A 12,015-nucleotide genomic window follows, 5' to 3' on the forward strand; every position below is an offset into this window, starting at 1 on the left:
TCTGTGTTCACTGACGCGGAAGCAATTCCGGAAGAAAAGAAGGGACCCCGCGAAGGAGGGGAGCTGCAAGGGCAGCTCGGAAGAGAAGAACCACAGCCTGGCTGGGCAGCCTCCTGGAGCCGGACGACCAAGAGCCCAGCGGGCTGCACCCCGCCCATTCCCCTCCCCAGGGACGGCTGACGGCGCTGGCCGGCCGGGAAGACGATGTCCACCCACGGCCCCGCCCCGCCCTGCGGCTACCCCTCCACTCTCACGCCTCTGGTCGCAGCCCCTAATCCTGCCGCCCTCTCCAGGACACCTCTGCTCATGGCGCAGCCCCCTGCAAGGAGGCCTGAAGGGCCTCCACTGCCGCCTCTTGACCCTGGCTGGTTCTGGGGACCCGGGCCCCACCTCTGCAGCCCCACAGGTCAAGTCAAGGACACGATGCCCGGGGACACTGGCATTTCTGCCCCAACACTGGACCAGGACATGGCCTGTAATTTCCCCGACAGCTGCTCTGAACGTCAGGTTATCAGGAGAGAAGAGGTTGAAGAAAGGAGAAAGGACGTGGGAAAAGGCGCCACGTCCAGAAGACCGTGAGCTGCACGCAGCCCGCACACTGGCAGGGCCGAGGGCTGGCACTCGAGATGCTTCTCCTCCGTCTGCCTCCACCTGCACCCTTCCCACCCCGATGCCGCGGGATGAGCCGGACCCAAAGCCCCTGCACTACAGACACGAGCCCCTGCCCGGGACCCTGAGCGGGGCAGGGACCTGGGCTGCCAGGACTCCCTGGGCCACCTCCGCCTGGGCCTTCGCCTCCGTGCGCTGGGAGACGTGAACTCCAGCCGACGGCTGCAGGTTCGCAGGGTCAGAGGCCCTGCTTCCTCGGGTGCTGCCCAGCGCCGACAGGACAGCGGCCAGAGGCGACGTGCCACACCAGAGCATATCATATCATATTCAAACTTCAGAAAGTCAAAGACAGAGAAATCCAAAAGATGCCAGAAACCATGCAAGGGAAAATTATAAGTGTTGAAAGAAAAAACCCACCATCCTAGAATTCTGTATCTAGTGAAATTACCCTTCAAGAGTAAAAAATAAAGATTTTCTCAGACCAAAAAAAAAAAAACAAAGAGAGAGGGGGGTTTGTTGCTGGTGCACCTGCCCTAAAAAATATTAAAAGGCGTTCTTGAGAGAGAAGCAAAATGACAGAGGCCAGAAAGTCAGATCTACATAAAGAAAGGAAGAGATTCAGAGAAGGAATAATTGAAGGTGAAACAGAATTTTTTACTTTTCTTAGTCATAACTGATCTAATGGATAACCGCTCAAAGCAACAGCAGCAATGATGCATTGGGTGCCTGCAGCATCTGCGTGCGTGCAACGAAGGACAGCGCTACTATACAGGACACGAGGGAGGACTTGGGAAGACGGTCATAAGGTGACTGCACTAAACTGTGAAATGGTACAGTGTGATTTCAAAGTGCACTTACTTTGAAATGTGTATTTCAAACTCCAGGGCAGTCATTAAAAAGAATTATTTAGGAAGTATAATTCATGAGCTAAGAGAGAAGAACTGAAATCATATAAAATGCTCAGTTAACACCAAACAAGGCAGATCAAGAGGGGAAGATAAAAAAGAAACAATGAACAAGTGTCCAAATAGAAAAGAGCAACAGACCCCAGAGATACTGAACAAGAGACACCAGCTATGACATCACGTGTGAATGATCTAAACACGCCAATTAAAAGATACTGTCACAACGGTTTAAGAAACAACATCCCATTATGTTGTCTATAAAATACCCACATTAAATATAAAAACACAGATAGACTTAAAAGTTAAGGGATAAAGATATGCCATGCTAACCTCAATCAAAAGAAAGAAGGCGGCAGTCCTTAGTAATCTCAGGCACAGCAGACTTCAGGACAAAGAAAGCTATCAGGGATAAAGAGGGGCGTTACACAAGGACAAAGGGGTCAATACTCCCAGGAAGACATAATGCTTAACACACATGTGCCTAACAACAGGGGGTCAAATTACATGAGGCAAAACTGACAAAACTGCAAGGAGAAAGAGGTGTATCCACCTGGCATAGCTGGAGACCTCCACACCCCTCTATCAGTAACTGACAGATCCAGCAGTCAGGAAATCAGGGAGGACACAGCTGAACCAAACAGCACCATCAATCAACTAACTGGGTCTGACACTGATAAAATATTTCATCCAACAACAGCAAGATACACATTGTTCTCAAGTCACACGAACATTCACCAAGATAGACCACATTCTAGGACACAAAACACATCTCAACACATTTCAAAGAACACAGATCAAGCAAGGTAAGCTCTCGGAGCATATTGGAATTAAACTAGAAACTGGTAACAGAAAGATGGCTAGACAGTCCCGAAACAGGTGGAGATTAAACAACACTTCTAAATAACACACAAATCAAAGAAGAAGTCTTAAGAGAAATTTAACAATATTTTTAACAGAATGAAAATGAAAACACAACTTATCAAGATTTGTGGGATGTAGGAAAAGCAGCACTTAGAGGGAAATTTATAGCCTTAAATTCATATTTAGAAAAGAAAATCTAAAATCAATCATCTAAGCTTCCATCTTAGGAAACTTAAAAGAAGAGCAATATAAACCTTAAGCAAGCAGAAGAAAATCATAATAAAAATAAGAACAAAAACATCAATGAAACTGGAAACAGGAAATCAATTGAGAAAACAAACAAAACCAAACACATGTTCTTTGAAAAGGTAGCAAAAATGATAAACCTCTAAGCAGGCTGACCAAGAAAAAAAGAGAGAAGACACAAATTCCTAGTATCAGAAATGAGAGGGGGGTTATCACTATTAGTCCCATGGATGTAAAAAAGAATACAGCAGCATTATCAACAATGCTATACCCAGAAATTTTAAAACTTAGATGAAGTGGACCAATACCTTGAAAGACGCAGACTATCAAAATTCACAAGAGGAGAAATAGAAAATCTGAGTAGGCCTGTGTCTATGAAAGAAATCAAATTAATACTTAATAACCTTCCTAAAAAGAAAGCACCAGACCCATATGGTTTCCCTGGTGAATTCTACCAAATGTTTAAGCAAGAAATTGCTTAAACTCTTCCAGAAAACGGAAGCAGTCATACATGCATTTCTGCGTATGACACTGTAATGGCGGACACGTGACGCCATGCACTTGTCAAAACCCGAAGAACTCTACAATACAAAGAGTAAACCTTAATGTAACCGATGGACTTTGATTAATGATAATGCATCGATATTGGTTCATTAACTGGGACCTTTATACCACACTAATGCAGGATGTTAATATTAGGCAAAACTGTGGGGTGGGGGAAATAAGATGGGAGCTCTATACCATCTTCTTGGTTTTTCCATAAACTCTTCCAAAAGCAAAGTTTACTAATTAAAAAATATTCTATAATATGGACATCAACATAACCCTCTGCACCCCCCCTCCCCCCCCCAAAAAAAACAAGCAACAAGCAAAAAAACAATAAAAGGAACTGGAGTCGAGGGAGAACAAATCAGCTGCTCGAGTCAGATGACAGCACATTTCTGAAAAGAGTCTATGGAAGTCAAAGGACAGTGGAAGGAACCCTCAAAGGGTGCAGGTGGAAGGCTGCCAACCTAGAACTCTACACTCAGCAAAAAAAAATCCTCCAAAAATAAGTTTAGTAAATACATTTTCAAGCCAAGAAAAACTAAGACAATTCCTCAGCACACATCACACCAAGGGAAGTACTAGAGGGTATCAGTACAGACAGAAGAAAAATGATCTCATGGACGTTTATGCAGGTGGTAACAAATATGTATAAAAGCAAAGTCACAATGGAAACTGATAAATATTTTGAACTAAATAAGAAAAATACAGTATATCAACACTAAATTATGCATCTAAATTTACAGCCTTAAATGCATACATGAGAAGAGAAGGTTAAAACCAATCATCTGCATATACAACTCAAAAAGTCAGAACAAGAAAAACAAATTAAACCAAAGAAAGGTAATAATAAGTATAAAAATAGAAATTAATGAAATAGAATACATACAGTATAGAATCAATAAACCAAAACTTGGCTCATTCAAGTGATTAATTGAACCCTTGATGAGACAGATCAAGAGAGAGATTAAATAACCAAATAATGAGACTGAAAAAGACATAACCACAGACCATTAAAAATATTTTAAAATCTAACAAGATATACTAAACTTCACATGAATTTAAAACTTTAGATAAAATGATAAAATAGGGCGCAGTGGTTGAGAGTCCGCCTGCTGATGCAGGGGACACGGGTTCGTGCCCTGGTCCGGGAAGATCCCACGTGCCGTGAAGTGGCTGGGCCCGTGAGCCATGGCCGCTGAGCCTGCGTGTCCGGAGCCTGTGCTCCGCAAAGGGAGAGGCCACAACGGTGAGAGGCCCGCGTATAGCAAAAAAAAATAAAAATTAAAAAAAATAAAATAGACAATCTTTTAAAAAACAAAGCTTAGGGCTTCCCTGGTGGCACAGTGGTTAAGAATCTGCCTGCCAATGCAGGGGACATGGGTTCGATCCCTGGCCTGGGAAGATCCCACATGCCGTGGAACAACGAAGCCCGTGCACCACAACTACTGAGCCTGCACTCTAGAGCCCGTGAGCCACAACTACTGAGCCCACGTGCCACAACTACTGAAGCCCGTGCACCTGGAGCCCGTGCTCTGCAACAAGAGAAGCCACAACAACGAGAAGCCTGCGCACCGCAACGAAGAGTAGCCCCTGCTCGCCGCAACTAGAGAAAGCCCATGCACAGCAACAAAGACCCAACACAGGCAAAAATAAAAAATAAATAAATTTACTAAAAAACCCACAAAGCTTATCATAACTGAATCAAGAAGAAAAAGAAAATCTGAATAGTTTCAAAGTCTTTAAAAGAAAAGAAAGCCCCAATATAGAATCTTCCCAACACAAAAACTCCAGGTCTAGATGCCTTTATCGGTGAATTCTACCAAACTTTTAAGGAAGAAATACCACCAATCTTACACAAATTATTACAAAGAAGGGAAAAGAGAATTTCCTAACTCATTTTATAAAGTCAGAACAACCATGACACCAAAACCTGACGAGGACTTTATAAGAAATAAAAATTGTCAAGATCTCTCATAAACACAGATGCAAAAATCCCTGAACTGCTTATTAGCAAACCAAATAAAGCATTACTTACAAGGGATAATCCAGACAAGTCTGTTTATTCCTGGAATGCAGTTTGCTTTAACATTTGGAAATCAATTAATTAAATTCTCCAAATTCACAGAATAAAAAAGAAAATCATGATCATCTCAATATATGCAGTAAAAGCAGTTCATTAAAATTCAACAGCTATTCATGATTAAAACAATAAAACGAAAAAACCCTCACAGCCAATGAGGAACGGAAGGGACACTCTTTGATCTGATAGATTCCCGCACGACAGTCATCATCTGTGACAGTGGAGGACTGAAAAGGAAGCAAAGCTATTGACACTTCTGTTTAAAACAGTACTGGGGAATCTAAGTCGTAGAATAAGGCAAGAAAAGACATAACGGTATGAAGATCAGAAAGAACTGAAAAACTATTATTAGTAGCTGACACAACTGTGAACACAGAAAATCCATTAAAACTTGCAAATAAATTATTAAAATAAGTAAACTTAGTAATGTTGCTGGATCAAAGTCAAAATTCAAAGTTCAATTACATTTGTACATGCCAGCAAAAAGAGTTAGAAAAAGAAATCCTGGCAAAGATGCCATTTATAATATCATCATTAAAAAAAAAAACCCTATGAGATAAGATGTCTACCTAGAAAACTTTAAACACATTACTGAGAGAAATTAATGACCTAAAAACGTGGAAGCAAATAAAGACGTTCATGGATCTGAAAACTTAACGTTACAGAGATGCTATTTGATCACCGCACTCCCAGTAAAGTCTCGGCAGGTTTACTGGCGGAAACTGACACTTGACAGGAAAATGCAGAGGGTGGTGATCAGCCCCGGCAGTCGGATGACAAGGGCGGTGGCGGCCTCCCTATCAGAGAGCGAGGCTCAGTAACTACGGCAGTGTGGTTCCAGCGAAGGGAGAGAGACGCCCAACACTGAGTGCAGAGACGGCCCGATGCACAGAGGCACACTTAGTCTCATGCAAGCAGCGCTCAGGAGCAGCAGGAAAGGGCCATCTTTTCAATAAATGGTGTCGAGTCAACGGAACGTCCATATGGGGAGAAAACGAAGCTTGCCAGACACGATAAACCTTTGTGCTGTGAAGTTAAGTGTGAAGTAGCAAAACTTTAAAGAAAACGTTATTATAAGATACATCAGTGTCTTGGGGCAAGCAAAGCTTTCTTAAACAGTGAATACACAAAAACTAATAACCATAAAGGAACTTCCACGTGGACAGAGTAGGTCTCACTAAAATCAAGAACTCAGAGTGAAAAGCTGGGAGAAAATATTTGCAGAACAAACACTGGACAAAAGGCTAGGACCCAGAATATACAAAGAATTCTTACGAATCAGGGAGGAAAAGGCAGAAGGAAAGAAGGGGCAGTGAACTTGAAAGGGGCGTCACCGAAGCAGATCTCCAAGTGGCCGGTGAGCATGTGAAGAGATGTCCAACCCCATCCATACCCTGGGAGGTCGCTGACCCTCCCCGGAACGGCAGGACTTATAGGAACCACCATGCAAAGCGTGAGCAAGGCTTTGAAGCAACAGGAATGCCCGTGCCCTGCCAGCAAGCGTGTAACCGTCACAGCCACCTTGGCGAACTGACACAAACTGCACAGGTGAACACACAATGGACCCTCCCAGGGGTGCAGAGACAGAGCTCATGCGTGTGCACGTGACCCAAAGACGAATGAAAGAACTGTGCCCAGCAGCACTATTCCGAGCGACAGAAACGAGCACAGAAGATCACACGCTGCACGATTCCACGTACAGAAAGCTCAAAGCCCAGTGAAACCATCTTCCGCAGGAACATTACACACTGATAAAAAGTTGACAAAAGTAAGTGTTAAAAAAAAGATATTCTGTAGTTTCAGAAGCACGGCTATAGCTGTACAGTCACACTTACAGTAAACAGCTTCTCGGAAAAAAACATTCTGCCTGAAGACCAGCTCCCTCTCCCACCCCTGCCGAGAGCAGGAAGGACTCACGGGGAGGCCGAAGGAGTCACACACCTGGCGGGCAGCGTGGCAGCGGAGCGCGGCCACGGGTGACCCGGACTTCCAGCAGATCCCAGGGAGCCGCATCAGTAGTGAAGAGGACCAGGAGGGGAAGACAGCGGGGTGGTCCCAGGGAGACCTGAACGTCACACAGGTGGCCTGGAACAGAAGGGAGCCGCCTGGAGAGAAGAGATTAGCGCGGGAGTTGTGATTATAATGCAGAGAGAGGGGACGGGAGGGGGACGGAGCAGGGACAGACCGAAACCTCCATGGAGGAGAAGCAGGGCTGACCCCCAGGCCACACTGAGCTGGGGGAGAAGGCTGTCGTTTCTCACCCAAAGTGCCCAGTTCCTCCTCCCGAGAAAACCGAGCTCCTGAGGCCTGAGGTCTTCCAGACAGTGTTTGCCCTAGAATTCTCCTGGGGGCGCAACAGGAGCCAGTGACCCCAATCCTGACCCTCCAGGCCAGCGAGGCCAGGAGAGAGGGTCCAGAAACAGCAGGGCAGAGGGAGGCAGCCCGTCAGCGCGGCCCTACCTGGCCCCTGCACAGCAGAGGCTACGCACCGAGGCCAGTGCACAAGAGGCAGCCGGGAGATGTGGTCCAAACCCAGGGTGGAGGAAAAGGGGCTCTTGCGACAGAAGTCTTCAAAGTAGTCAAAGCTCAGGAACTCCCGTACATCGGGTATAAAAAGGCCAGTTCAGTGGATGATGAGTGAGTTAGAGGGTAATTTTAACAGAATGCAATTCTATTAACTTCCTGGAGAAACCTGAATAAAGTGTCCCCGAACACGTGTCTTGCTTGGCTTCTTCCTAAGGAGCGAAGGCTCATTTGCAGCCGCTTCTCGTGCCAATGAGACCCCGACGAACAGGCTTCTCCAGGACAGTCTTGGGCGACGGTTCTGGAGGAGCCAGAGCTTCCACAAAGGGCAGTGTAACCCCTTTAAAAGTGGTGAAAACTATTAACCTGTGCTCGATGAAAATGCTCCCAGAACAAATCGGACATCGCCCTGGTCACAGCAAACTGAGGACATGAGAAGTTCTTCCCTAGAGAGCTGGTTCGCTGTAATAAGCCCTGATTGTCACGTCCTCACCGCTCTGCTCACGGGTCAGCAGGAACAAGCAGGCCCTGCACCGTGTAAACGGCCACGACCTGGGCTCTCAGTGGCTGCTCCCCGAGCCCGCCTGCTCAACACGGGATGATAGCGCGTGTCGTCCCCCCGCCCCCTGCTCCTCTCCATGTGTCACTCCCTGTGTCTGTCAGCCTCCTGCAATGGTCTTATCGTTTACGGAGCTCTAGTCTGCCCAGGCCATCAGATGCAGAGCAGGTCCATGGAGGAGGGCTGGCCAACCCGAAAGGCAGCTCCTGTGCCCAGGGTTCCGCTTGTGTCCACCCCGGAGGCACCTACCGAGTCAAGTCCTGCCCTGCCGGCCCCCGCACCGGGAAGGGCCGAGGTCCTGTCTCACTGGCCCGCACTCCACGCACCGGGCACAGCCATCTGAGGTCTGAGTCACTGTCAGGGCCCCCCCCCACCCCCCAACTGCCTACACCAGCCCGCGGAGGGTGGAAGAGACGGGCTGCAGCTCATCTGTGCCTCTCTGTATTTCTCACCAGCAGCCGTGTTCCTGCAACTTCAACCTCCTGCTAAAAAGCCCTACAGCGCCTACTGCAGGCAGGAGTGGGAGCCAATCGCGATTCCCTGAGCAACTTTACTGAGATTTCACACGGCTCTACTACAAATTCCATTTCATTTACGTTCACTGTATGACGTGTCCCCAGCGTCGCCGTGACCCAGCACTGAGCTTCCTACAGCAGGTCCTCACCCGGACGTGCCGACAGCCTGGGCGCCGCCTTCGGGAGCCAGCGCTCCAGGGCAACGCTCGGGGGAGGAAGGGGCCAGGGCGCCAGCACCATCCCCCTGTCGGGTGCTCACCAGGGAGGGGGCCGTGACCCCCCAGTCCACGCAGTACGTCACACCACACAGAGGTCGGGCCCACACACGGGGGCACGACTGCTGGCACGGCACGGCCGTGCGTTAAGCATGATTTGCGGGCCAGGACAGAGCGGAAGAGCAGGAGACGGAGGGCCAGGCTGCTGCGTGGCCACGCCAGCCCGACTGCAGGCAGGGGCGGCCCACCCCGCTGCACGCCTCAGCCGCCCTGCCTGCAGCACAGGAGCCGAGTCAGACGGGCCTGGCGCGGCCGCTCACACCTCACAAAGCCTCGGAGCCTCATGGCTTTCTTCACCGGGGGTGGGGACACGGGCAGCTGGGGGCTCAAGCGAGCTCAACGCCGCGTGTGGGGCTGCGATCGTACCAGGCGCTTCCCACACTGGCTCACCCGGCCCGTCCTTCTCTGGGGGACACTCAGCCCCCGGCACAGCCTGGGACGCAACCGGCACTCAGTAAACTCCTGTTCAAGGGAGAACTGAGTGGATGAAACGTTGCGTCTTCAGAACAATCACAGAGGCAGGGGCTGGCCCCGCTCTCAGAAGAGGACCCAGGCTCGCTGAGCTGAAGAACTTCCCCTGGTCACCAGACACCAGGGACGGAGTGAAGCTCTGAGCCCAGGGCTGCGGGAAGGCAGAGCCCAAGCGCCGCATCATCACACTGACCGGCAGGGGGTGGGGGAGGGGTGGAGGCGGGGTGGGGGGCACGCAGACTGAAACACCTCATCGCGTGAATCGAAGCCCCGCACAGCCCTGGGCTCCAGCACCTGCTGCTCGTGGGCAGCCATCCCGTCTCCGCCGCTCACCAAACTCCGAGTCCCAGGGGCACCGGCAAGGCCCAAACAGCTCTCGCTAAATTAAAAGCAAGAGCTTCCTCAACGTGAAGGTCAAGCGCCAGACCAGGGTTGCTGCCCCAGCCCCACGGGCAGCTGCCCAGAGCTCACGGACCAGCTCCCCCTGCCAGGTCGTCCTCAGAGCGCGGCTCTGCTGACAGGCCCGGAATTCCAGACCAGGGCTCAGAGCACAAGCACGAACCCACGGGGCAGCGTCCTCAACGAGGCCTCGCGTCCCAGGTGGAAACTCGAGCCAGCGTCACTCTGGATTCAAGTCCAGGGTGGTGGAGGCCCAGCCAGCGTCAGGCGAGTCTGTGAGATGCCAGTCGAGTGAAGAGACTGTCCCGTTCTCCAAGAACTCAGCCTGGGGGGCGACACGGTGGAGACGGGGGGCGGGGCCTCGGCAGGGGTGGGACGTGAACAGGGCCGAGGAGGAGAGCGCCCAGGGCTGCACGCGGTGGCGGGGGGGGGGGGGGGGGGGGGGGCACGGACAGGGCGGTGTCTCCTCTGTAGAGGACATCCGACAGGGTAACTCATTCCCGGGCACGTGTGCACAGGCCCGATGCCCCAGTGCGTCCGGGCCCCTAAGGGCAAGAGCAGTGTCGCAGGTCCGCACCTCCACACAGGTCATCCAAGTGCTCCCGCGCGTCTGGGTCTCCGCATACCTGCTGATGCCACCGCAAGACACAGAGCACCAAAGAGCTCACGCCCCAGCCCAGCCTTTTCACTCACTCATTCAACAAAGGCCATCAGCTACCGACCTTGCCCCAGGCCCCGTGCCAGCCTCCCGGCCACTGCATCCATCCGCCAGGGCACCAGGCGGGAGCCTCCCCGTTGAGGTCAGATCACCCAGACCGCAGGCCTCAGCTCGGCTGCCTGTGCGGGCCGTAAGGGATCAAGCCTCTCTGAGCCTCATTTTCTCAACCATAAAGGAGACGAAGTCTTGTATCCCAGGTTATCTGGGGGACGAAATAAGATCATTTATGGAAACCCCACAACATCCGTGTTTAATTTCAGCTGCTGACTGCTGTTATTAGTCCCACCTCCTTGGAATGCTGCCCCCCATACCAGAAACCAAAACAAACAGCTGGCTCTTCGGACTCAACCAACCCCTCAGATTAACTACGGCTGCCCGGAGGGTGCCCTCCCCTCCTGCGGGGACTCTCGTGGCAGGAAGGCCGAGCTCTCCTTGGAGGCCCGCTTCCTCTCTTCCAGGGCTGCTCTCTGCCGCTCGGACTGGGTCATTTCTATTGCTGCATCTCCAAGCTGGCTGATTCTTTCCTCTGTTCCCTCCATTCTCCCACTGACTCATCCGTGACATTTTTATTCCAGTTACTGTGTCTCCAATTCTTACGTAAAGCGTCCCATCTCCCAGCGCTCCGGCTGGGCAGGGGCAGCTGGCTTTGCTGTCTGCACCTTTGGCAGTCCTGGCTGCCGACCTCTCCAGCTCCGCGTCTGGGACAAGAGGAAACAGCAAAGGCCGAGAACTCATCACGCGTTGCTCCTTGGGTCCCGAGGTCCCCAGCCTCCACCCTTCTGAGTCTTCTATGTTTGTTTTATAAACAATATCCAGGGTTTTAGTTGTACTTAGCAAAAGAAATGGGAAAAACTGAGTCTACTCCATCTTCCTGGAAACAGAAGTCTTAGTTGTTCTTTAAAGTCACTCACTCAGCAGGTAATGGGCACCGCGGAGGTGCTGGGCGCCTCAGCAGACGGCACCCGAAGCGGCGCAGTTTAGGAACAACACGCGTCCAGCGCTGCTCCTGGCTCACAGGTGACACTCAGCACGTGCAGAACTAAACCAGGTGAGGAAGGGCGTTGAAGGCATCTGATTCAGGTCACTAAACCCCCTCTGCCCAAGGAAGGCAGGACTGCAGCACAAGGGTATTACTTCCCAGTTGCAAAGTCACCAACTATCACCAATGTGGCCCACAGGGGGCGGGGGGGAGGCTGAAGGAGAAGATCACTCTGGTGCCCACCCTCCCAGGCCCACCTGCCACCAAAGCCCCCCATGTGGATCCAGTTCTGTTCCAGAGAGGCCTGAACACCCAGAGGTCAGGAA

The 12,015-nt window shown here is 50.6% G+C and overlaps 2 protein-coding genes across 5 annotated transcripts in view; both read right to left on the minus strand.

The window, feature by feature from the left end:
• The window catches only part of PSMG3 (proteasome assembly chaperone 3), a 476,610-nt gene that overhangs the window by 313,113 nt on the left and 151,482 nt on the right, over positions 1–12,015 (minus strand). The gene's annotated exons all lie outside the window — the stretch shown is intronic.
• MAD1L1 (mitotic arrest deficient 1 like 1) overlaps positions 1–12,015 on the minus strand; it is a 316,541-nt gene that overhangs the window by 136,393 nt on the left and 168,133 nt on the right. Inside the window, exon 2 of one of the 4 annotated variants that reach the window (XM_067705328.1) lies at positions 7,192–7,355. The exons of 2 other annotated variants lie outside the window; for them this stretch is intronic. In XM_067705328.1, coding sequence (XP_067561429.1) covers positions 7,192–7,263 — 72 coding nt within the window. In that variant the 5' untranslated portion in view covers positions 7,264–7,355. Of the gene's footprint in view, positions 1–7,167; positions 7,356–12,015 lie in introns of all 4 variants that reach the window. One more of the 4 variants, XM_067705327.1, reaches the window with a different exon arrangement.

Source organism: Pseudorca crassidens, chromosome 15 (assembly GCF_039906515.1).
Source record: "Pseudorca crassidens isolate mPseCra1 chromosome 15, mPseCra1.hap1, whole genome shotgun sequence".
NCBI lineage: Eukaryota > Metazoa > Chordata > Mammalia > Artiodactyla > Delphinidae > Pseudorca > Pseudorca crassidens.